Genomic DNA, 27,012 nt, shown 5'->3' on the forward strand with positions numbered 1-27,012 from the left:
AGCTAGCAAGAGTTCTTTGAGAATTTTCCATCCTATTATGCTTATTGTACACATATCTTCTTTCTCCCAGGGGATCTAGAGCTGTCCACATGTATTATTATTATTATTATTTTTAATCCTCACCTGAGGATATTTTTCTCCATTGATTTTCAGAGAGAGTGGGAGGGAGGGAGGGGGGAGGCAGAGAGAGAGAGAGAGACAGAAAGAAATATTGAAGTGAGAGAGACACATAGATTGGTAGCCTCCTACACTCACCCTGGCCAGGGCTGGTGATCAAACCTGCAATCCAGGTACATGCCCTTGACCAGGAATCAAACCCGAGATCCGTCAGGCTGATGCTTTAACCACTGAACCATACCAGCCAGGACTGTCCACATGTATTATTGATATGTCCTCATCATGTTCAAATGAAAGTCATGATGAGCGAATGCCCTAAGACACCATATAAATAAAAAAATATATTAATGTGATATGTTAGTGACATCCAGAAGCATCACTTACATGCAGGGCAGCCTTGAGGTTTTCCTCTAACAGATATTAGAAGTAAAACACAAAGGGCTTCTACCCTGAGCTGTTTGATGCTGTGCCCTTCAGCCTGCACAAAGCAGTAACCATCTTGTCTGAACCATGTTTACTTTTCAGGATAGCAGCGGCAGCTCTGAATTGCAAGAAATCATGCGAAGACGACAGGAAAAAATCAGTGCTGCGGCCAGTGATTCAGGAGTGGAATCTTTTGATGAAGGAAGCAGTCACTAATTTCTTCGTTTGTTTTTAAACTCCATTTACATTTTTGGCATTATTCCAATGTGCTTTGTTTTAAGAAGCCATGAAGGGAATGTCAGTTTTATCTCCTGGTACACTTTATTTATCGCCATAAAAATAACAATGCAAACATAAGTAAGTAGAGGACTTGCTTCTGGGCCCATTATTTTTATTAAAACTGAAAAATTCTCATTGAATTTTTTGCCCTTAGGAAATATTTTCTTAACCAAGATGAGGGTTTTTTTATTGGATTAATTACTTCATCCTCATCTCAGTGTAGAGGCAGGCATTTTTGACGGTGGTGAATTTATGTATCGCAGCAAAACAAAGACACTGCCCATGATTCGAAATCTAACAATTCCAGATTTGCCTGTGAGTTACTTTAGGCTAGCTTCTGCGTACTTGGGTCTCTTGTTTGACATACTCAGTGATAGAATATTTTGATTTATTTAAAGTTCTCAATGCCAACACTTTTTAAAAGATCAAAACATTTATTGAACTGTAAAAATACAACAAGGCCTTGGACGTGCAAATATAAACCTATGGAGCATTCCCGAGACATTCTCTTTGTCATGGCTCTGTTGCTTACAATTCCTTGTATAGCTTGGATATTGATTTAGCTTCTATCCTGCTTATTATCTGTTCTGTGTTCTTATATATGAGAAAGCACAAGTGGAAAAGAGGTCATATATATTCAAACTATGTCCCAGGAAGTAGCCTGCATTGGTGTGAGTTACAGTATTTTGCTTAATGAAGGTCTCAGTTCTGAATATTCATGTTAGTTGTTAAAAGGAAATTGGGGCCATTTTATGTGTTTATCTGTGTCAAGTTTTTCTGGTAATAAGAAACACTTAATTTACACGTATGTTAATCCTGTGAAAGATTCTAGATATAGAAAAGAAAGATACTTAACCTTCAACAAATGTTATTTTTGGAAACACGATTTTTGTCATTAAATGTTATATTATTTCACATATGTAAAACAGATGTTATGTAAGAATGTTGTATATTTTAACATAAATCCATTTAGAGAGATTATCTAGATTCATTAATTTTCATAGTGCCTTTTTCACATGCGTCAGCTGGAAAGTCTGCAATAAACAGTATTTGCTGTATATTAATAAATGGTTTCTGCATCATTGGCAAAATGATTCTTTGGTGTGTAGACTGGGGATCAAGGTTGAATGGAATGAGAAAAACAGAGGCTCACTCTTATATTTTTAAAACTGATTTTAAGTGGATTTTTGAGTCCGTAGAAACCACTCTAGAATACTTTCTTCAATTGTTTCTCTTCTTTTCACCTCTCTTATTTCATTAGCTCTTCCTTCTACTGTCTAGTCACAGTTGGTCACAGTACTAAAAACAAATTTACATAGCACTTATGATTACTAAGTGCTTCACAAAAATGCTTTGTTAGATATCTATTATAACTCTGTGAATTGTATTTTATAGGCAAGGAAATTCTCCCCAAATCATGAGGGATATGGGAGTTTTCCATTTTCCATTTCTCAATATCTTCATAAGATAAAGTGAAACAAATGTAAGAATGATAGAGAATTATTGTGGGTCTTGTTTATTTCATAAGCATTGATACACATTTATCACTAAGCCCTTACTAAAAATATCTGAAGATGTAAGCATGAGACAAAAGAAAAATTAAAACAGTGTAATGTAGCATATCTGATATTGAAAGAACTGGTATAATTTATAACTACATATTTTGTAAATATATTTTTATTGATTTCAGAGAGGAAGGGAGAGGGCGAGAGATAGAAACATCAATGATGAGAGAGAATCATTGATCAGCACGCCGGACACTGTCATTGATCAGCACGCCCAACACTGGGGATTGAGCCTACAACCTGGGCATATACATTGACGGGAATCGAACCGTGACCTCCTGGTTCAGAGGTCAATGCTCAGCCGCTGAGCCACGCCGCCCAGGGCTATAACTATGTCTTTATACTATAAAATTCCAAAGGAAACTATCACAGGAAGCAGTTTCCTCCCTCAGGGCTGTGGGGACAAAAAAAAGAGTTGGGATGGATGGGATTTAGAATCTTGAGAGAGAGGCCTTACAGAGAGGCCTTACAGAGATTGGATCCAGACATCTGAGGGTTTTGGTCACCGGTGCCTGTGAGGTTTGGAGGAAGGGCCCACCCACAGCTGGTAAATAAACCTCTGAGAAGGGGGCACAACCTAACTGGTGCTGTTACGTCAGGAATTCAGAAAAGATTTCAGCTGAGAGAATAGCTCAGCAGATCCATAGAGCTGGGACTCAGACCTCCGGGGAGAGCATGCCAGCCAGCTGGTCCTTGAATTTCTGAGGGCATAACAAGGCTGCTTCTGGGAACGTGGGGAAAACCAAACCAACCGGTAACTGGAACCGGCATGAAGCCAACTGCTGCTTATAGAATGAAGAACCATTAAGGCTCCTTTATCATCTTTATCCAGCATTGGGGCCATCTCGGGCTCAGTGTTTATCGATTATGTGATTACGTTTTTCCTCCCTCACGATGGGTCTCAGTTTCCCCTTTCTTTGCACGTGTAATCATTTGTATTACGTATTTGACGTTGTAGATATGTTTTAGATGCTCTAGAATATGTTATCTTCCTTTGAAACGTATTTATTCTTGTTCTAGCAAGGAGTTCTACATGGCTGATCGCTTTGAACTTACACACCTTTGCTTTTAGGCTTTGTTAGGATGGATCATGGTAAGCGCAATGTGTTTGAAAAGGTCTTGTCACCTTGATGGGACTCTGTCTACAAACTCTTCTGCCTATCTGGTCAGGCTGGATTTTAGGCTTTGTCTGCACCTGTCAAAAATAGTTCATACTGTGAAGTTTTTACTTCTGAGGGATACCCTTTTTTGGATGAATTCCAAGAGTAGTTTGTATCTCGGCTGGATGCCTAAGGTGTTGAAGCAGGTCTCTTCACTTTTGCTGAGCTGAATCTTTGATGTCCCCCAGCACGGCCACCTCTGGTAGTCCTATTCCACTCTCAACCTTTAGCAGCCACTCCCTGGTAAGCTTTGGGTAATGTTGCTCTACATCAGTGGTTCTCAACCTTCCTAATGCCGCGACCCTTTAATACAGTTCCTCATGTTGTGGTGACCCCCAATTTCATTGTTACAAATTGAACATAATTAAAGCATAGTGATTAATCACAAAAACAATATGTAATTATATATGTGTTTTCCGATGGCCTTAGGCGACCCCTGTGAAAGGGTCGTTCGACCCCCAAAGGGGTCGCAACCCACAGGTTGAGAACCACTGCTCTACATGAACTGGGTGGATTCACTTAGAGATTTCTGCAGCTTCTCCCTGCACAACTGCCTCCACTCTGGTGCCCTTCTTTGGAAATCCCAGCCGCTTCCAGTGCTCTGGACTCTGGTCTGTACTCCTCCGTTCAGCGGGGCTCAGCTGCTCTGCTGGGATCCCGTTGCTGCACTGCAGCTGGGGAACTGTCCCCAAGCAAAGAGCTGTTGAGTTTCTTTATCCCAAGGATGATAGTCTTGTGTTGTTTATAAAAGGTGAGCAGTGAATTTCATTTCCCCCACCCTCCACCCCTTAGGAGGCACTGAGCCGTGGGAAGCTAATGTGAGAGACACTCTAATCACTTAAAACTTTTCCTTTTATACTTTTCTCTAGGAAAATTTGAGATTCACTTGTTTCCTAGGATTAAATTTGTGGAGGCTGCATTGGGGGTTGGGTGGGTGGAGATCTCATCAAGGTTGGGTCTTCTCACTTTCTCAATGCTTGCATAAGGAGGCTTGCATGAGGAATATTATTACCAAGTTGTGTGCTCAGTTAAGGGGTTTATATAAAGACTGGTGGCTTCTGAGTAGGAGCAGACAACTTTCATTCAGTAAACATTTAGTAAGTGTCTACTTTAAGAACTGGACATTAAAGAGAATCCTAACTGTATCCTCTGCCCTTGGACCGTACAATCAAAGAAACTGTGCAGCTTGCTTTATTTCCCCCTAGTTCTAGTCTTACTGATTTCCTGAAGCAAAATTACACCCCCAAACCAGCACTGCTGATTGCCTGGAAGCTGTGATTTTATACTTGTTACATTTAGTTTTTCCCAAAGGGCATACCTTTAACAGTTCTGGTTCGAGACAGGAATTTCAGTCTGGACTCATCTTTTTCTCCTACCCATGTTCTTTCCCTCATCTTGGTTTCTTAATCCCCTCTCTGAGACCTGCTCCCACATCACCCCACAGCCTCCTTCCTGGACTCTTTGTTCCTTTTTGTTTTGGTTCATCCTCACCCAAGGATATTTTTCTATTGATTTTTAGAGAGAGTGGAAGGGAGGAGGAGAGACAGAAACATCAGTTGGTTGCCTCCTGCATGTGCCCCAAGCAGGGTCGAGGATCGAGCCTGCAACCAAGGTGCATGCCCTTGACAGGAATTGAAACCAGGACCCTTCAGTCTGTGGGCCAGTGCTCTGTCCACTGAGTCAACTAGCCAGGGTCCTTTGTTCCTTTTTATCTTCAGAGTTGAGGACAAGAAAGAAGCTGAAGAAGCCAGTTGCCTTAAACTCAGGTTTTTTTTGGGTGGAGGGGGTTACAGTTACCAGAAAGAAAAAAAAAAAAACACCAAACCCTATCTTTTAAATTTATTGATTTTTTTTTTTGAGAGAGAGAGAAATGTCAATCCATTGTTCCACTTATTTGTGCATTCATTGGTTGATTCTTGTATGTGCCCTGACCAGGGATTGAACTTACAACTTAGACATTCTCTAACCAACTGAGCTACCCAGCCAGGGGCAAACTTTCTTCTGATACCCAAATGTTCAGGTTTATCTCATCACAATGTAAAAGAAAGGTTATAAAATGAAAAGCTAGCAAAATTCCAGTAAGATAAAAGGAAATACTAAAAACTACACTGTTAGACTCTGAATTGGTGTAAGATATGGCTATCAGGTGCTCTGAGGCAGCTGAGGTACCTACTGAATCTGAATTTCTGTATCAATGGGGATATTTGAATCGCTGAGCTGCTGCCTGAAGGGCCTGAGGCACATCGCCTTTACCTGGTGCTGGGCTGAGATGGGAAGTGAACCAGGGCTCCTGCCAGGCCCAGATGGTCCTGGTCTGGGCTAGTCCCAGGGCTCTGTCCTTCCTGACTTTAGTCCCAGGCACGTGGCCCAATTCCTGCTGCTTTTGGGGGCTGCCCTCGGTCGCCCTTGGCAGCAGTCCTGTCCCTCAAACCTGGCTGTGAAAAGGAACACAGTTTATCCGACTTCAGTCATTCCTGTCCCTACAAATGAACACACAGTCTCAGGTCATGGAAAAGTAAGGAAGAGGAACAGTTTCTCTGACTCAGTCATTCCTGTCCCTACCAATGAACACACAGTCTCAGGTCATGGAAAAGTAAGGAATCACACACATACGCACACATGATGATAAATTAGTGCCTGTAGGTCTTTCACAGCTGTCTCATTTTAACATTTCTTCCTCTTGGCTGGTAATACATTAGGCAGTGGTTCTCAACCCTCCTAATGCCGAGACCCTTTAATACAGTTCCTCATGTTGTGGTGACCCCCAACCATAAAATTATTTTCGTTGCTACTTCATAACTAATTTGCTACTGTTATGAATCGTAATGTAAATATCTGATATGCAGGATGTATTTTCATTGTTACAAATTGAACATAGTTAAAGCATAGTGATTAATCACAAAAACAATATGTAATTATATGTTTTCTGATGGTCTTAGGCAACCCCTGTGAAAGGGTTGTTCGACCCCCAAAGGGGTCGCGGCCCACAGGTTGAGAACTGCTGACATAAGGCCTTCTGCCCTCCCATCTATTCTCAAAGGAAGGGGAACAAGAACTGAACTCGTGTGCTGAGAAGTATCACAGGTATTCCCCACTTTTATAGACGAAGAAATTGAAGCTCAGATATAAGGAGCTTATACAAAGTCACGGAGTAAGTGGGACAACTCAATTTAGATTCAATTCTCTGGAACTTCTATATAGCCTACCAATCTTTTCTCTCAGATATCATAGGTTAGTATGTTAAAAAATTTTAAGCAGAACACATTTTTTAAACATGAAATTTTTATATAGTGGTCCACTGTATAAGTTAGGTAAAATCAGAGTTTCTGTCATTGAAGGGGCAGAGCCTCATGGGAAATCACTGGTCCGGCTCCCCAGGTGGCCTCCCGTGAAGGCCCTCCAGGCCCATGAAGGTAAATGGGGAGCTGACCATCCATGGAAACTTCAGACCCGGAAATGCAGTTCTCGGTCTCAACAGCCACTGACAGCTGTGGGGGATTTCAGAGGCTGACCACCGCTTCAAAGCACCACCTGGTGTAGACAAGAAAATTACCTTTGGACGTCTTCTTGGAGTTCCACATTTATGCTTTGAAGTAAAAATCATATAAAATACTAATAAATCAGGGCCAAAAATTAGCTGATCCTGGTGCCAATCTTCCCTGTGATAGCCAGGCCGGAACCAGGAACAGACACGCATTTGCTGTGTGTCAATCTGCTTGTGGCTTATTCAGTAAACATGACAATGGCGGGGTCTCCAGCTCCTAGAAGACTTGTGTTAGTGATGAATGCGAGCGGCAGAGCTGTGGGACCACAGGCTAAGGCAGTGGCCACGGCCTGCAGTCCAGCTTACAAAATGCAGCCCCATGCAAGGTGAGGAGGTCTAGAGTAGTAACAACTGTGTAGCAACCCAGCATCCCGCAGCCATAAGTGAAAACACATTTTACATTAGGAAACCAGCACAGAGAAGTTAAGTTTATTGCCTCTTCTCTACAACCAATCTCACAGGGCAGCATTTAGACATTTGGGTAATTCATTTCATTTGTCTTGCAGCAATAGAAAAAAAAATGGGGAAATGACTTCTCATTTTATGCCTTGGTGACAGCGCAATGGATTTACAAAATGCAAATTAAAATAGCGATCTGGCATCACTTGGATGCTTCCCACTTCTTTCAGCATTTGTTAGACTGAGGAGTTGCCCGTAACTCACTCCATCAGACGGGTGCAGGGGAGGCTGCTCGGACCGCGTTGCTGACTCCAGGTTTGGCAGCTCTTAGCAGGGAAGGTGGTTACCACTATACTGGGGAGCAGGCCTCATAGACGGCGTGCTCCATGCTCGTAAGTGTGCCCAGGGGGGATCCCATGAGAAACGGGCATGCTCACTCTGGGGATGTCTTGGTGCTGGAATGAGTGGGAAGGAGTGGTGGTTTAATCGTACCGAGAGAGACTCAGAGAACCCTGCACCATTTATTTATTCCATGCCGACGCTGCCTGCCCTCTGTGAATGCTTCACACAGCCAGTTCTGCGTGTTACCACAACTCCACAAGGCAGATATGCCTTTTCTTTTCTTTTTGTGGGAGATGGTAGGTGACTTCTCAAGGAAACACACCTCAGTGTCAAAGCACAGACTGCTGTGACTCAAAAGTCTGTGCTTTTCTGTGATGTCACCCTGCACCCCCAAACCACCAGGCACCACGCCAAGAGCTTTACACGTCACCCCAACACAACCCTGTGGAGGAATCGCTTCTTATTCCCCCCTTCGAACAAGGACACCGGTGCGCAGAGGGATTCAATGGTGCTCACTGCATGTGACCCAGGCCCTGGCACTGCTTTGCTGGGAAACCCTCTAGCACGGCTCATGAGCACGAGACACGAAACTCACACAGAGTCGAAGCAGAAAGCCAGGCCAGGGCAGCCCAGGCCTCTGGGTTAGAGGGTCTGCTCTTGCTTTGACACCACTTGCCTGAGACACAGAGTCCACGCTGGGTCACAGGCTGCACCTGCTTTCTATTCTGAGGTCTGAGACTCGGGGGATCAGGGGGGATGGAGTTTCAGGTGTCACCATGAAGAAACTGAGCCAGTCCCGCTCAGGGACCAGCTTCAGATGCTCTTATGAAATTTCTTCAAAAATCCCAAGATGGCCCTTGGAGACTGTGGGAGGTTTGCTTGTACCAGGGAGCCATGTAATATAATACGTTACTCCACGTATTGTTTTCAGCCCCTGTCACGTTATCTGTTTTATCTTCTTAAAGCCCTATGAGAAACCTGCCATCACTAAGCCCATTTCACAGATGAGATGACTGAGTCTCAATCAGGGGCAGAGTCTTCTAAACCACTCTGCTCTGCACCACTGCGGGGCCCTGCGCTGTACTGCTGCCCACATTCATTGGTTAAGGGAGGACATGACCTACTTCGGTTTTGAACATGAAGGAACCCTTCCAAGACCATTCTGTTTTGTATTTGTAGTGGTGGCAGCTAACTGTTCCTAGTTGAAGCAGCCCTTGGATTTGTGGTGTTCTTAGACCTGCTTGTGTCAGCTGCTCTGAGCTCCTATCCACTGCCCTGGAATTCACCGTGACACACACAAGCCAAAGACCTGGCTAGCTCAGCAGCATCCACATGCCAAGCCTCCTGGCCTCCTGGCCGTTTGGGCTTCTATTGATGGGAAACCACTGTGGGGCCTATTGTTCATAGGAATCCGGGACTCTGATTCAGAGCCAATAGCCTTGCATAAGACTAAGACATCCTAGTGAGTTTCTTAAGTAATGGTCTTATTATGGGGTTTGGAAAGAGACATGAAAAAAAAAGAGAGAGAGAGAGAAGGAGAGATCCAACTTGGAGGAAATCCACTTCTGGAGAAGCCTGCATTTATTTTGATAGAAAAGTTTATTTATTCAAAGAACCATCATTGTTCTGTGGCTTTTCCCGAGTCCTTGTTTGCATTGTGGGTTGCCCTGGCTCTGATCTGTTTCAACGCTCACCTGTTCTCTGGGAATTTTATTGGATAGTCACACACCACTGCCCCGAAAAACTCCCACTGTCCCCAAGACCGAACCTAGTTGTAAAGGTGTCCTTCAGCTGCCGGATTAGTTAGGGGCCGACTGACAGCCGGAGCTGGCAAGACCAGCATCTCAGTGCCAACACGACAGGAATGTGTTCCTTGATCACGTCATGGCTCAGCAGGCAGCTCTTCCTCCTGCAGGTGACTCAGGGACCCGCTCCTTCCATCTTTTTGGCACCACCATCTCTGTGGCTGGTGGGAGGGTGGGAGAGGAGGGGACAGAGTGAATTGCAGGGGCGAGGGGCGAGGGGCGAGGGGCCAGGGTGTGAAGTCTTACTCTAGCTTACCTTCCACTTGCCAAAAGTAACTACAAGTGGCTGGAGAGGTGGCCCCAATGTGCGCTGTTATGTTTGCAGGCACAGTAAACCCAGGGGGGTCTGCAGAGTAACACATGAGCATCTGGGGAGGCCTGAGAGAAGTTGTCACCCTGGTGTCAGTGCGGAAGAAAAGCCCCATCAGGCAGGGCTGACGGTTTGGTCATCCCCAGGGCCCGGTGCCTGGGAGGTGGGTGTTCTGTGAGTGTGTGCTGACGGCAGGAATGAGTGCATCACTGGTGTTCTTTAATGCGGCTCCATAGTCTTTCACACTTGACTGTGGCAGGATGGCCTTTCCTGGACCTTCCAGAAGAAACTCGCTGTCCTTCTCTCGGGCCTCCATGGGATGCTTTGTGTGTTTCTGTCGCGGCATCTGCAACACTTTGTTGCCCGTGGTTTCACTTCTGATTTCCCTATGAGGATGCTAACTCCTTAAAGCTAGGACCCGGTCTCACCCGTCTTCATACCCCGGCCCCTCCTACAGTCCCTGGCATAGGATGTTAAGTAAAATCACTTTCTTAGAGGGTTAGAAATGTAATATTTCTAGCATTGAAAATGACCCTCTCTATTAAACACATTACCTAAAATGAAGCTATTCTATTCTATTTTAGTTCATCAATGGGAACTATGAATGAGAAGCAGCATGAAGTGGGGAAAAGGGATATTTTGGCTAGACAGAGCTAGGTGGGTACCCCCAGTGGTTGTTATAATTTACTTAACCTAACTGCCTCTCCATTTCTTCTCCTGCTAAATGGCTACTCTTAAGAAATGAAGAGAATATGCATATAAAGAGTGTTCCGCATTTGGAGAAAAATACACACCCACCATTTCTCCCCTGGGAGTCAGGTGTAAATGCTTAAAAGAAAACCAGGCCTCTGTTTAAAGCTCTGGGCAGCTTTAATTTGATTATTAAATTTCATGCCCTGGGCAGTGGCATGCTCACAGCACCTGCCCTTTTACCAAAATGGGAAGTAGATTTGGGCTTCAGTCTATAGCCCAGCGGTTCTCAACCTGTGGGTCGTGACCCTTTCACAGGGGTCGCCTAAGACCATCCTGCATATCAGATATTTACATTACGATTCATAACAGTAGCAAAATTGCAGTTATGAAGTAGCAACGAAAATAATTTTATGGTTGGGTCACAACATGAGGAACTGTATTTAAAGGGCCAGAAGGTTGAGAACCACTGCTAGGATAGCCCATGAAAAGCATGGACACACAGCCTCAATGTTAGGTCCTTGGCTGCATAGACAGGAGGAAAGGCTCTCTGACAAATGAGGGGATGGGCTGCCCTGTGAGGTGGCAGTTCCACACCCTGGACGTGCTCAGTAGGAAAGAATCAGCCATCTGCCAGGGGAGTGTTTTGAGTAGGAGGGTAGGCTAGCTCGGAATTTCTCATCAGGAAGAGGCACCGAGTCTTGGAAAAGACTTTTTTTTTTGTCCTTCCCAAAACAGCAACGAAACTCTGATTCCATCACACATTTTAAATAATCAGTACATAGCACCATTTGTGCTTCTAGTGCCTAGTATATTGCAAGTGGTGAAGAGCTCTTTCATTGGGGGATGGATTCACTCATTCACATGACTAGGTAAACACACATTTGTACAGTGACTGACCGGCTGAATGGATGATTTCCTCATTAACACCCTCACTTTTCCCACATGCTGTCACCACGACTTGTCGTTTTCCACATCCCTAATGGTTCTAGTGACCCTGTCCTGGACCACCTTCAGTTTGTTCAGGTCCCTCCAGAGCTAAGCATGTAAGGGAGTGACACCGGGATCAGGCCTCGTGATGAGCATCAGTTGAAACGGAACACAAAGTCCTGCTGTTCTGGCAGGCTAGGCACCAGCGATGTCCTGGCTTAAGTTTCCTTCACATGCATCCGCAGGGGGCTGTTAGGAAACCAGGGGCAGAGGTTTGCCGTTTTTGCACGTGTTGTGTTTTTGTTTCTTTATCGCCCCTTTGGCCAACGTGGGTGTTGTGTTGCGTCCTAGGTATGGCCTCTGGACTCTGAGCTCGTGCCAAGTATCAGATGGGCGATCTGTGAGCTAGGAAACGAGCCAGCTCATTTGAAGCGCATGACATCACATTTCCTGAGGCGGAGAGGAAGGCCTCCTTGCTAGAAAGCAGGGAGGATTTTGGCTCTTAGAGATTGGATTCAGTAACCCGAACTCGTTGGCGAAGGCCCAAGCCTCTAGCAAGCAGCTATCATATGGTCTGCAAAAAATCCAGATCCAGGGCCCCCCGCCCCCACTCTCCCTGTTGTCACCGCGGCCTTTTTCAGAAACGCAAGCCTCTGGGGGGGGCAGGGACAGCTTTTAGAAAAAGAGAGACACTATAAAATCTGATTAAACGTTTTATAAGAGGTTAGATAGATTTTGATAAGAGATTTTTTGAAATCTTACTAACTTTTGTCATTTTAAATTTAGGGCAGTAGGGGCAATGCCGACTTCGTAGTGGAAAATTGTAAAGCCTGAATTAGCATTCTGTCCAAAAAAAAAAAAAATTGCAGTCCTCTACCACTTTCTTTCCCTTTCAAGTTGAGTAAAATCGTATAATGTGCAGTGCTGGCTCCGTTGGTGTTAACTATTCAATTTGTAAATCGATTCTCATAGTAGTTTCTCTGCTAACTTCAGAAATTGGCTCTGCACCACGTAGACTGTTAGGAGCCGCGTGGGCCAGTGCCTCCGTGTTCAGTAAAAACAGTACGGAGATGATTTTAAGAAACTAATCCCTAATACAGAGGCCCCGCAGCCTCCCCGCTGAATGCTTATCATTGAGTCCTGGGGTGGAAATTAAGCTGCTGAGAGTGGCCTTAGGAGCCACGAAAGAACAAGCTACAAAGCGCCTTTCGGGGGTTATTACATTTGATACTCTTTACACCCTCAAAATACGGAGCTGTTTTTAGTTTTTTCAAAAGTTTATTGACTGAGACTCAGGCGAGAGGAGTTCCAAAGTCAAGATGAAAGCCCCAGGCTTCTGGCAGACCTCTGCTTCCTCACCACCCACTCACAAATTGGGGGGTGCAGTGTGCCCGTGCGGGGACAGTGACGGACGGAGAGCCTGAGGAGCAAGACCCGGGAACGTGCTTGCGTGTGACCCTCCTGTCATCATCTAAACTCCGAGTCCTCAGTCTAAGTCTGGATACTTCATCTTCTCTTTTGGGAAAACCGATCTGGTACTATTTGATCCCTCTCCGAAGGGGTGCTGGAGAAAAACATGAAATATTGATGACGTGCCTTAAGTTTCAGGGGAAGGAATGTTCCCGCTTACGGAAATTGGAAATGGATTCCGGCACACCCACGCGTCTTATCGGCTCAGCCAAGGTGGCACACTTCCCTCCGGGCCTGTCTGTGTGTGAAAAATCTACAGCTGTCACACCGACCTGTGCCGCCTTTCTTTAAGCGGTGTGTGCACCTGAGCATGGAGCGATGCCTTATTCACGTGTCCAAGAAGGAAAGAGAGGGGCGAGGTGAGAAGAGGCGGTGGCGCAGCGAGGCAAGGAGGCGGGGAAGGGAGGCGAGTGTAACTGACAAGCCTGGGAGCCCGAGCTGCTAACCTGCGGGGCGTGGGCACCCCTGCGGTTAACCTGAACCTCGCTGGCCAGGACTCGCTGAGGACTGCGCCAAGCTCTGCTGTGGCCAGGTCCTCTCGGTGACAAGACGGTGGGGTGCAGAGCTGTTCACTTGGCACCCTTCACCATCACCAAGGTCACGGATAAAATATTAAGCTGATCCTATGCTCACGGCTCCATGAAGATGATCAGGAATGGAGGGAGGCCAGGGCGAGGGGCACTGATCCCATACGCAGAGAGGGGCAAAGCCTGGCCCAGCCACGCGGGCAGGCTCGCTCCGGCCACACCACCACGAGGAAGCAGCCCGCCTGTGTTTCCTCTCCCTCCGCAGGTTTTCCGTGGCACACCGTCAGCCCTTATTCCTCGGGGACACAACGGAACAGGCCCCACGGTGCCATCTGTGTCCATTCTGACAGCGTTCATGCCACAATACACAATCATGGAATTCTACAAAAATCTAAAGAGTGGGATAAAATGTTACTGGTTACACTGATTAAAACGAATCTGACAACAACAACAACAAAAAACCCAGAAAACAAAAAGAAATCTCTGTTGATATTCACAGTGACACTTGACAATTAAAAAAAAAAAGTGGCAGCCAAATACTTGTCCCAGCGCGCTGCAGTTCATTGCCATGTTTTCAGAAATCCCCGGCTGTCTGGGGGAAAGAAAGTGCGGTTTTCACATCCTATGTAGTTCTCACAGAAGTCGCTCCCCATGTATGAACAAAAAAACAAAAACAATGCAGAGACTAGGCACCAAGCTTGCTCAGACCGCTATGGAGTCTGAAGAGTCAGACTTCCGACTCTTCGAATCAGATCTGGTTTGTGGCAAAAGAACCTGGCTGGCGACATTAGTCCAAGGGGGCCAAGGAAGAAACACTCGACTGTTAATACGGAAGCAAACCATCAAGAGCTAGAACAATTAAGAATTAAATATTTTTTTCTACTCTACTTTGAAGCTGAATTCCAGCTTTTCGTATTTGGAAAAGATAGGCGGCTGATCTCTGGGTAGAACTGCTCTCTCTTCCCGGGTCCACCCTCCCTGCTCCTGATCCCATTGCTCAACGTTGGGGTGCAGGTATCGCTGGTTCAATTTTCTTGAAGTAGAATCACCATTTCTTTATATGTGGCCATGCCTCTTTTTCACAATGAGGTATAATTTTAGACTAACAATGCCTTTCCTTCGTGGGCTATGGGCTTGATCAATTGTGTGAGCAGGAAACAATTCAATGTTCTGATAAAATCATACACAGACGAAAATCATTGCACTTGGAAACAGCAACAAAAAGCTCAGCCCGACCAGAGAGGGGCCAGCAAAACTCTTGGGAAGGGGCTGTGCTTCCTGCCCTGGGCAGAGCGTCTGGACCTCCGGGTGTTCCGTCGAATTTGGTTTGTTATTAAATGTCCAGAAGTGAAAGAGTCCAAAAGACACTGTAGGCTCTTTAAGGCTAAGTCTTCCCGGTGCTTCTACGAGATACAGGATCTTCTGGGCCACATATTACAAAGCAGGGGCTCCTCTTAGCAAAATGGCTAGCAGGGGCCCCCGAAACTCTGGAAGCAAGGGAGGATGGGCGCACACCGTGTCCTGTCCTGTGAATGAGAGAGAGAAACAATAAGCAGGCTGGGAGGGCAAAGCTGCCCATCAACAGCCCTGTGGCCGGAAGTACAGGCCCTTCCTCCCACTCTACCGCTGGCTCTCATTACATTCACCCCACAGCCCGGGGAGATGGGGGTTATCTGTGCAGCTTTCTCTGTGTAATTCCTACTTTCTGTGGATCTGAACCTCTTTCCCTCTACCTGCAAACTTGTCTCTCTCTCTCCTTATTCTTCTTTAAAAAATACATTTTTATTGATTTCACAGAGGAAGAAAGTGGGAGAGAAGGATAGGAACATCAATGATGAGAAAGAATCATTGATCGGCTGCCTCCTGCATGCCCCCCATTGGGGATCAAGCCTGCAACCCAGGCATGTGCCCTGACCAGGAATCTAACCGTGACCTCCAGGTTCATAGGTTGATGCTCAACCATTGAGCTACAATGGCCAGGCTCTCTCTCCTTATTCTTTATCCTTCCTGCCTCTTTGTGCTTTCTGTCTCTTCTTGGTGGATATAAAGGCACGATGCTAGTCCAATCCTGCTACCCAGTGGTCCATATACTACTTCTTCCACATTTCTCCCACAATGCACCCTGTCCTCTCCCACCCAGTCCATGGTCCTGCCCCCTTAGTACATTCAGACACAGTTCCCACTCTGCTTACTGAGCTGAATGGGCAGATTACTTGTTACTTGAGCCAATTACTTACATAACTAAAATCTGACCTTCTAGTCAAAATTTGAGCACATGACATTGAATATGTTACTAATGTATTCAGGACGTTCTCAAGTAAGTGATTATAATGGGTAAGATCAAGGTGTTTCTAGACTCTGCTATCCTAAACTACTGTCAATATTTTCTTCTTTGGGGTGTTCACTCCAGCTCATGTCTTCTTTGTAGTCCCTTTATGACCCTTTTGTAATCAATAAACTACTTGCACAAAATGTCTACATAAATAGGGTGGATGATTATATCCTGATGTTACAGGCACAGAGCCAAAATCAGAGTAATTTAAGGTTCAGGGTGGAAGGGATGGAGGTCAAATCATCATGAGCTGCTGAAGTGCCTTCATGTCACGCCCACCAACCAAGGCTCACTGAAGCACTAAGATCTTCTACTGTGCCTGCCTCTCCCTGCGCCCACCTTCCCTGACCACCTCTGTGGGGTCAGAGTCAGACAAGTGGCTGCTGCTGCCTTTCGCTGTAGCCCATCATGTCCCTCCCACGAAGGGCACTTCCCTACTTACTGCTCCAGATTCTGACTAGGACTTGCTGACATTCTCGTAGATGACGTCACTGATGCAGAACTGCTGCTTCTTCTTCGTCCATATCAGCTGCACACACTGATGGATGAAAATGTACTGCTCCTGCAGCAGAAGCCAGGACATGTGTCAGAGCAAGATGCTGTTGTACAAATATGTGCAAAGATAGCATGTTGATACTATGACAGTGTTAAATATTATGATCTGATGTCAAAGGAACAAATTTTTATTAAGTAGGAGACAATTTTATAACTAGAAAATCCAAGGGAATCAACTGAAAAAATATTTTGAATAATAATAGAGCTAAAGGCAATAAATATTCAATGTGTATATGATGGGCTATTTTGAAAAAAAAAAGTCTATCACCTCTTAATATATCAAAATAAATTCCAAGAAGTTTAATAAATTAAACTTATAAAAATATAAAGGAAAATATAGGTTAATTCCTCTCTGATTACTTTATGAAAGGGCTTTCTAAACTTCAAAGCCATGGAATAAATTAGAAATAAAACTTTCAACCTACTGTATGTTTTTTTAAAGTGAAAAGAATAATATAAAGGGAAAACTAAAACTGGAAGGAAAAATATTTTCTAGAATTATTACACTGTTTATACCTTTATTTTTGTTTGAAATTCATCCAAAGCAGTAACACACACTTAAATGGACAAATATATAAATAAAATACATTGACCACCAAACCAAATATTCTTGGAAGGCATGGACTGTGTTTTTTACTTCTAATGCCTATTAAATGTTTTTGAAGGAAACTGAGGAAATATTAAAACATATGCAAAAAATTGCCAATAAAAATGTAAATTAAAACAATTGTCTTTCACCTATAAAGTGAGCAAAGCTAAAGAAAAAAGTAATAATGATGACAGGTTTGTTGAAGCAGTCATTTTTAGGTATTGTTAGTGTAGGTATAATTCATAAAGTGCTAAAAATGTCATTTCATTGTGAACACAGATCTTATATAATAAAAGGCTAATATGCAAATCAACCGAACGGCAGTTGCTATGACATGCACTGACCACCAGGGGGCAGATGCTCAATGCAGGAGCCGCCCCCTGGTGGTCAGTGTGCTCCCACAGGGGGAGTGCCACTCAGCCAGAAGCCAGGCTCATGACTGGTGAGCACAGAGGTGGTGGCGGGAGCCTTTCCCACCTCTGCAGCAGTGCTAAGGATGTCCGACTGCGCTGGGAGAGGGTGCAGGCCAGGCTTAGGGACCCTCCCCTCAGTGCACGAATGTCGTGCACCAGGCCTCTAGTAATAGTAATAAAGTGAAAAATAATCCAATTTTATATCCTATACAAAGAAGAATGGTTTAAATAATCAATGGTATGTCTATAATAAAACATCCAGTCTTTAAAATGAAATTTATATAATTTTGGGCAATTTGGGATAATACACATAGGAAAATATTAAGTGAAAAAGCAGAATTTAAAATTAGCATATGGACACATAGCCTGTGGGCATAATTGTGTGAAAGTTACACTTGACGGAAGGCGGGATGAAATGTGCTGAAATATTGAGAGTTGCTGACTTTGTAACATAAAATCAAGATAACATTGTGATCTTTCTCCTTTTTCTTTATTGCCCAGACTTTCTCCGTAAGGAATAGCATTAGAAATAACCTTTCCATCAGAACCAGTCAAGATGTCCCTAGGATCTTGAGCATTTTGTATGACAACTATAAACAAAGGGTAAGGTTAAGACTTCGAACTTCACTGGGTTGATTCTTCAGCCTCACCTGTGTTTTTCAACGAGATTGGGAGAAAATATAGGCCCTTATTTAGTGGTAGTATCTCATCAATAACTGAGCTACCTGCCTTTCCTTATTGTACGTCACTCCGTAGCTTCCAGGGCTGTGTCAGCACTGGGCATAATAAGGCAGAGACCTGGTCACCTGGTTTCTCAACCCAGAACTGACCAGTGGCCAAACTTTGCCTAAAAAAAAAAGGAGCCAGACCACAGGAAAAGTAAATAAAGACTATTTATGGGCAGGTCCCTGAGGTCCCTGAGAAATCTAAGCTCTAAGATCAGGACAGGCTACAAAAGCAAAGCCCTACCTGACCTCCAGCGGAAGCCCATTAGAGGAAAATCAAACAAAGCATTTGATAAAAATAGAAGAGAGCCCCAGGGAGGCGCATGTTCTCCACACGGCCCACTTCACAGTTGGAAGCAGTGCCTAGATTTGCCATATCACAGAATGTGTGCTTCACGGCAACCGCAATTCGTGAACATTGTCATTCACAGTTTACAGACGAGGAATGGAGCTTGAGAGGCAAAGCGAGTTGTGCAGTGGCCATGCGGGACCCAGGCCTTCTCCAGGGGGCTGGCCTGACAACCCTGCTCTCTTTACCCTTTGCTGCTCTGTGGAGCGGCCATGGGAGGGGGTGGCGGGTGCGGGGAGGTTGGTCAGGTGAGAAAGGGGAAGAGGGCATGTTAACAATAGCCCACTCACAGGTTGTGTGCATCTGAGGACGTGACCCACATAATCAGTTACTTCTACTCTTTGTATTTATTTGTTTTTAGGGGAGAGGACGTCATCTCACCCCAGCCTGACTGGGGCTATGCACCTTCTGCTTTTGTGGGGGGACTGAAAGTACTTAACTTTATTTCAGCTATTTTTAGAAGGGGGTTGGGTGTTAGAATCCAGGTGATGGGAAGTAACGGGCCACAGGAAGAAGCCTGGTACACAATGTATGCAGGTGGTCGATAGACGTACACAGAGCCAGAAATCAGCTGGGGATCATTCCGGCCTCTTGAAAATCGTTAGTGTCACAGGGTGCCCTAGGACGAGAAAGCTGAAGAAAATCGTGTTCCACTCTGCTCTTTACTTACAGCAGCAAAGTAGAAGGGAGCAGGACTGGGGTGTGAATGGGCTCAAGGAGGATGTTAGGAAAATCCTAACATTCAAAATACAGGTCGCATCGCAAAGAGGGCCACAACGAGGAAACACAAAGGGAAGTGGACAAGATGTTGCAACATAAATAAATAACTGAACTAGAGAAGACCTGCTGCAAAATCCCGAGGGAACTCCAGAATGAAGCTGGAACAGTTGGGGAAATTTATTTCAGCTATTTTCAGAAGGGGGTTGGGTGTTAGAATTCAGGTGATGGGAAGTAACGGGCCACAGGAAGAAGCCTGGTACACAATGTATGCAGGTGGTCGATAGACGTACACAGAGCCAGAAATCAGCTGGGGATCATTCCGGCCTCTTGAAAATTGTTAGTGTCACAGGGTGCCCTAGGATGAGAAAGCTGAAGAGAGTCATGTTCCACTCTGCTCTTTACTTACTCACAGCAGCAAAGTAGAAGGCAGCAGGACTGGGGTGTGAATGGGCTCAAGGAGGATGTTAGGAAAATCCTAACATTCAAAATTCAGGTCGCATCGCAAAGAGGGCCACAACGAGGAAAAACAAAGGGAAGTGGACAAGATGTTGCAACATAAATAAATAACTGAACTAGAGAAGACCTGCTGCAAAATCCCGAGGGAACTCCAGAATGAAGCTGGAACAGTTGGGGAAAATCAGTAACCCGCGGTGACCTCGCCTCTTTTGCTGACTTTGCATTTTCCCACCAGAGTTCAGGGAAGGGATATCGTCCTTAAAAAAGACTGTTTCCCTAGAGATGGCAACTTAAAATGCTGCTGTAAACAAAGAAGCCAAACATCCAAAGTTTGGGGCAAGAAAGTTAGGGGGGAAGCAACATTTTCTCAGCCTTGCAGAGAGGCACATGGCCGACCTAGTGTTGCGTGATTACCACACCTGGAGAAAGATCCTGGCGTGGAATCAGATGGAGGGTCTGCCGGGGGAAGGTAGTATTTAAAAAGGGATTAAGGTCCTGTTCTGGGAAAGTCAAAAGCAAACAGGCCATAATCAAAGTCTATAAAGTTCTAAAAGCTATAAATTAGGTCACTGTGGCAGACAATTGATCAAATCCAAAATACTTAAAATAAGGAGCAGCCCTTTGAAGCTGGGGATTAATACACACATGGGGAGTTGTAATCACATATTAGGATATATAAATTTATGGACGTGAAAGCCAAAACTATGGACCGATCCATGAAGCACTGTTTACTCATTAGGTAGTAGGCTTCTCTCGGAAACCAGGGCACTTGAAACAAGGCCATGTTCATGTCCCCACAGCAGTAGAATCCAAGGCAGCAGGGTTGGGGCAGGAGTGGGCTAAGGAAGTGAGGACACATACATGAGGACTTGCTCGTCCCGCGTGAGAGCTGAATGTGAATGGGTTGCTTTTCCGCAGTGGCATGATCCTGCTTTGGCTCAGAAAGAAACACACGGGAACGATTGTGCCAAGCCTTGCTCAGATGGGAGTGGGGATGCAGGAGAGAAGTCAAAGGGATGGTGATGGAGAAACCCACCCAAGCCTTGAGACCTAAGCCATTACTGCAGGCTTTTGGGTTATACTGACATCTAGTGGTGATTCACATGAAAAGCACCAGGAAGACCAAGGCTGCATTCAATTCCTTGGAACTTGAGTAAGAAGTCTGGTCAGGATGTGTTCTACTCTGTTCCACCCACACAAACGCCTTCAAAAAAAGAGATGACTCTACACCTGAAGCTGAGAAGCTTCGGGTATGGCTGGGTGACTAGGACTGTGAACAAGCGTTGGTGCTTGCTTTTTGAGGCCCACGCAGGTACACACCCAAGGGCTGTGAGGTGGTGCGTGTCTGTCTGCTGACCCCAGGCTGCCACTCCAGCCCTTGGGCATTCCCAGACTTCCGGGAGGAGGGGACCTGGGGGTGGTGGTGGGGGAGGGGGAGGAGGGATGGATGTTTCTAGGCATGCTGCCATGTTGTTACAATGCTAAAGCCATTCATTTAGGTGAAGGGAAATGGAAGTGTTAGTAGTTTGGGGATCCTTAAAATCATAAGGGGGACAGAAAGTGTGAATCCAACCCCTGATCATTATCTAAAGTGAACTGGGACAGAGACTCACATGGTAGACAAACTAGTGACAAACTTTTGAATCAAGTCTAGCATTTCAAATACAGGTGAAATCACATCAGTCCCACAGCGTCCACTCGGTGGCATGTCCCCAGATTGGCTGCCCTGAACTTTCACTCTGCTCAAAGAGGTCTTCATTTATTACGGATAGATCCGCGTGCTCTGAGATATAAAGGGCACATGGCACCAATAGAAGTGCAGGCACTGCACACTGAACGGATTTTAGAAACAAATATCTGTTTCTCCTGGACCGTGAAGCCGTTCAAATGTGCACAATAAGACACTGGAAATAGCAGATGCAAGATTGAAACAGGAGGTGAAATAGTAGGAAGTTTTTTTCAGTCAAGGTCAAATTTATAGATCCCTGTTGATTGCATCCCTACCTCTGTCTGTACCATGGACATCCGGTATGACCTCATTTCTGACACCAGCCCTAAGATGTCCACAAACTCGTGCTCCCGAATGTGCTGCAAGAGCCTGTCCAGGGCGATGAACGTTCCCGTCCGGCCGACGCCAGCGCTGCAAGAGTGTGCAGACAGCAGGTTACTCACACAGTGCTTCCACACGGGGGGCAGGGGGGACAAATTGGCGATCAAAAAACAAAACAGGTAGCACCATTGAGAAAAAAAAGAAGACTAAACTCCTGAGAATGTTTTCCACTTCATTTTAACATGCAATTGTGGTTGGTGTGTCTTCTAATATCATATTTGACTATCACTGCTGCTGCTCTTAAAGAGATATGGGTCTGGTCCGGCCAGAGTGGCTCAGTTGGTTGAGCATCATCCTGTGCACCGAAAGGTTGCCAGTTCAGTTCTTCGTCAGGGCATATACCTGGGTTTCCCCTGTAAAGTCACATCCAGAGCTGTCCCTGCTACCTGCTGTGAAAGGAACCGTGAGTTTGACCACATGGTTGAGCAGCTTCATTTTCGGCTCTTGGAAGGAACCATTGTGAGGCTAGATCATTTTCATTTGGTGAAGCAAAGTTTTTAACCTGTGAATGCCTATGGTGGACCAATAGCAAGGGTCCTCTCCCTGGTCAGAAACTTGAGAGCTTTAGAAGCATTTTTCTGTCCAGGGAGACACATCACATGCTTCTCTCTCTCTCTCTCTCTCTCACACACACACACACACACACACACACACACACACACACACGCACACCCTACTCATTCTAGTTCACAGAGGCCCTGGTGCTAGGTAGGTCCAGGATTATAGATCTACTAGAGGCCCAGTGCACAAAAATTTGTGCACTCAGGGGGTCCCTCAGCCCGGCTTGTGCCCTCTTGCAGTCTGGGACCCCTCGGGGGATGTCCACCTGCTGGCTGAGGCCCACTCCCCAGGGGATCGGGCCTAAGCTGGCAGTCAGACATCCCTCTTGGAGTGATTTGTGCTGACCAATTGCCCAGCACAGTTGTACATGTTAAGTCAGCCCGTCTTTTCTTCCAGTCATGCAGACTATAGGGCAAAGTGTTTTCAAAGTCTGAATTATCGTATGTGAGAAAAGAGGAAGCCAAAATTGATTTCTATGCAGAACTGGCTGGGAGAGAAATCCAACAGTAAAAGCCTGTAGCTCAGAGCCCTAGTTTGCTTTTTGTACTGGGCAACCCTTCTCACCCAGGACTTATCTTACGTTCTGCCCCTGGGTGAACACCTGTAAAGTCACATCCAGAGCTGTATCTGCTACCTGCTGTGAAAGGAACCGTGAGTTTGACCACATGGTTGAGCAGCTTCATTTTCGGCTCTTGGAAGGAACCATTGTGAGACTAGATCATTTTCATTTGGTGAAGCCAAGTTTTTAACCTGTGAATGCCTATGGTGGACTGATAGCAAGGGTCCTCTCCCTGGTCAGAAACTTGATAGCCTTAGAAGCATTTTTCTGTCCAGGGAGACACATACTCCTCTCTCTCTCTCTCTCTCTCTCTCTCTCTTGTATAGTCGCTCTGATTGGCTGGTGGGCGTGGCTTGTGGGGATAGCAGAGTGACAGAGGGATGGTTAATTTGCATCTTTCTCTTTTATTAGTGTAGGTTTGCTTAGGTTGACATGGCTGCCAGTGCTTCCTCTAACATCTTTATCTTACTTAACACACCCTACTCATTCTAGTTCACAGAGGCCCAGGTGCTAGGTCGGTCCAGGATTATAGATCTATTTGCTTAGGTTGACGTGGCTGCCAGTGCTTCCTCTAACATCTTTATCTTACTTCTATCTCTGATATACAGTATGAGCATATTTATAGCCCCTGCTCTTCGGAGATTGCATAAAAATTTTTACAACAATATGTCACACCAATGGATTTTGGTGAAGCTTTGCTCACTTGGTAGGAATAAAACTTAAATTCAAAGATAATTCTTCTGATAAGGAATTAGCAGGGTCCTCAATTTTTGCTAATACAGTAGGTCATAAGGACCTCTTTCATTTGAACTATCTGGAAATTTAAAGGCAATCTTGAAAAGCAATCATAGCAACTCTGTTTATTTCAATAAGCTGAACATTCTCATTTCTCCTTTCCCTCACCTGGCTTTTATGTCTGTTTATATTATTCTGGTCTGTGGTTAGCTACTTTTAACTTGACCTTGCATTTGGCCATGTTATAAACCATCAGAGTCCTTGATAGGATAGGGTAGGACCATGCAGTGCTTAAAGCCATGGCCGTGAAGAATGCCTGAACCTTAACTCCTCCAGGTTTGAGTTGCATGAACTTGTGTGAACCCCTTAACCTCTCTACTCCTCAGCTTTTTTCATTCTAAAAGGAGAATAATAATATCTATCTTAGAGGATATAAATGGCTATGTTATAAGTAAATAACGTGTCTAGGAAGACCTGAGTTAATCATAAAATTTTTAAAAAAATCATAATTCATTTTATTAATTCAATCTGATCAGGAGTTAATGGACGGGTGGACTTTTTCGTTCTTTTTTTAATTTTAGTTTTGTTAAGCATTCTATTATTTATTTATTTTTCTTTTAAAAAATTTTTATTGTTGAAAGTATTACAGATGTCCTCTTTTTTCTCTCATGACCCCTTCTAGTGTCCCCACCCCACCCCCAGCCTTCAACACCCTATTGTCTGTGTCCATAGGTAATGCATAAACGCATATAAATTATTTGGTTAATCTTCTCCTCCCTTTTGCCCCCCCCCCCCGTTTCCCTCTGAGATTCGTCAGTCTGTTTCATGCTTTTGTTTCATGCTTTTATATCTCTGGACCTATTTTGTTCATCAGTTTATTTTGTTCATTAGATTCCACAGATGAGCGAGATCATGTGATACTTGTCTTTCTCTGACTGGCTTATTTCCCTTAAACAAAACCAAGCTCGTGGTGCTTAACAGAAACTGCATTTGATGACGTTACCTGCAGTGCACGATCATGGGGCCTCTGCTCTTGGTAGCTTGCTGCCGGACCACGTGTACGAACTGCAGGATGCTTTCTGCAGCGCTGGCTGTGGGCACACCGTGATCAGGCCACGCAGTGTAGTTAAAATGCGTCACGTCCTGCATCTCATCAGCCTTTAGGAGAAAAGGCAAAGCAAGCATTAATCTCTCAGCCCCGTGGCAGGAGGGCCCAGGCGGCCACTGCAGCTCACACGTGAATGGCATAGGAAGGTAAAGCCACATTCCCCTCCTGGTCTGAACACTTCCCTTTCCAGATCTGAGCATTGTGTCTGGCACAAAGCAGGACCTGGAAAAAAACATACGCATGTACAAAGCTTCAAATAGTAGGATAAATGGCTAATCCAGGCCTGTGTAGAGATAAGAGTTTAAGCAGATTAGGGTTTGCATCCTAGCAATTTAGCAATTGCATCGGCTTTGGCCAATGAGTTAAACACTGTGGAAGGTTCTCTTGGTGCCCCTTGGGTCCCCCTTCCCAGCCACTGCCAGCAGCATAGAGCTGCACCCTTCTCAGAGTTGTCCCCCACCCAGGGGAGCTGCCTTTCTGGAAAATGCCCAAGACCTTGTGTCTCCTGCTCTATGCATTCTGCAGCTAACCAGTGGCTGATAACGGGGTACAAAAAGCCAGCCCCATATGGCAGGTGGGACAATTAAGTCTACGGTGCCATTCATTCCCCAACACCCTCCCTGGGACCTGGCTGACACTAGACTTCAGCTGAACTCCTAGCTGTGTGAGACTTCTTCCTTCTTCTGTCCTATCCTGCGTTCCTTGTTCCCTAAATCACCTAGTTAACAACCCCTGTCTTGGTCTCTGATACTAGCAGGCTTGACTCAAGGCAAACTCACCGACACCAGTGTTCTCATATCTAAAAAGGGTTTTTTTCAGATGTTGCAGGATAACCTCACCTGTAACAGGGCTGTTGTGGGGATGCAGTGTGCTCATTTGTGAAGGACGGTAGCTGTGAGCTACCATTATCGTCACCACTTCTACATCATTCCTGCCATCACTGCAGCAGCCCAGGGCAGTTAGACGGTTGGTTCTGGGAATCCTAGTATGTGGGTACGTTTTGTATATTTGTCCTGTTCAGATTAACCCATAGGTCAACTCTACAGGTGTGGACAAAAGTAGGTTTACGGTGTCACTGTGACATTCTTTTGAGTTAATAGAGCTATTGCAATAATCATAACCTGCACGCCTTTTTCCATATGAACAACTGTAAACCTACTTTTGCCCACCCCAGTATTATTTCCTCTGAACTGAGCAAATGTCAATTAGGATGTGGAGCCTTCAAATGTCACTCTTTTAGTCCCCACTAACTTATCAGCATAAAGATTTATTTTGCTCTTGCTATCAATATTCCAAACCCAGGCCTCACAAGAAACTAATTCATCCCCCTTCCCTCAAACTTGGTCAGAGCCCAGCACCCACTGAGCGGATGAAATACTCTATCATCATTTGGACGAGTTTGGCCTGACTGTGAGTTTGGAGCTAAAGTTTAGGTATTATTTCCTCTGAACTGAGCAAATGTCAATTAGGATGTGGAGCCTTCAAATGTCACTCTTTTTAGTCCCCACTAACTTATCAGCATAAAGATTTATTTTTCTTTTGTTATCAATATTCCAAACCTAGGCCTCACAAGGAACTAATTCATCCCCCTTCCCTCAAACTTGGTCAGGGCCCAGCACCCACTGAGTGGATGAAATACTCTATCATCATTTGAACGAGTTTGGCCTGACTGTGAGTTTGGAGCTAAAGTTTAGGTTCAGGTATTAAAGAGAAATGAATTCTAAATAGTCAGTGGTCTTAGGCGGGGTAAAATTTGTATAAATAGAAATAAATGCATAAATGAAGTAGATAAACAAATATGTAATAAGGTGTGTGTAAATATAATGAAGTCAGCACTTACTAGACCCTCTGTCCCCTCGGCACCTAAGGCCATACACCCCCAGCTGTACGCAGAGCCTCCCTCACTGCGGCTCTGTCCTAGCCACACGGAGCCGGAAGCCTGCAAAATGCTGGCTGCCATCGCTGCTGTCTACAATAAGTATGGCAAGAATGTAACCCAAGCATAATAAAATGTGCATGATTATTCAACACCATGAGGGTTTAAAGATACTCAATCACTAGATACTTTTAGTTGCCCAGAAAAGTTCATGAAAATGCTCATTCTTTTCAAATGGCAGGCTTAGCACAAAGATTTGAACAGTGTTACATATTACAGTTGATCTGAAAATGTATGCAGCTACCCTAGTAAAATAGTCAAGATCCTTCAAAAATAGGAAGCACTTAAATCAGTCTCTAGCAG

General features: G+C 45.0%; 2 protein-coding genes across 7 annotated transcripts in view; one reads left to right on the plus strand and one right to left on the minus strand.

Moving 5' to 3' along the window:
• EPS8 (epidermal growth factor receptor pathway substrate 8) overlaps positions 1-1,910 on the plus strand; it is a 172,304-nt gene extending 170,394 nt beyond the window's left edge. For all 6 annotated transcript variants that reach the window (XM_014540175.1, XM_014540173.1, XM_014540174.1 and 3 more), the window contains one exon: positions 643-1,910. In XM_014540175.1, coding sequence (XP_014395661.1) covers positions 643-756 — 114 coding nt within the window. In that variant the 3' untranslated portion in view covers positions 757-1,910. The remainder of the gene's footprint in view (positions 1-642) is intronic.
• A 9,145-nt stretch (positions 1,911-11,055) lies between these two features.
• PTPRO (protein tyrosine phosphatase, receptor type, O) overlaps positions 11,056-27,012 on the minus strand; it is a 97,008-nt gene continuing 81,051 nt past the window's right edge. Inside the window, exons 23-26 of the mRNA XM_014540176.1 lie at positions 24,669-24,823; positions 21,705-21,840; positions 16,336-16,455; positions 11,056-15,087 (exon numbers count right to left, since the gene is read on the minus strand). Of these exons, the coding sequence (XP_014395662.1) occupies positions 16,351-16,455; positions 21,705-21,840; positions 24,669-24,823 (396 nt within the window). The 3' untranslated portion in view covers positions 11,056-15,087; positions 16,336-16,350. The remainder of the gene's footprint in view (positions 15,088-16,335; positions 16,456-21,704; positions 21,841-24,668; positions 24,824-27,012) is intronic.

The sequence above is a fragment of the Myotis brandtii genome, unplaced genomic scaffold (assembly GCF_000412655.1).
Source record: "Myotis brandtii unplaced genomic scaffold, ASM41265v1 scaffold237, whole genome shotgun sequence".
Lineage (NCBI taxonomy): Eukaryota > Metazoa > Chordata > Mammalia > Chiroptera > Vespertilionidae > Myotis > Myotis brandtii.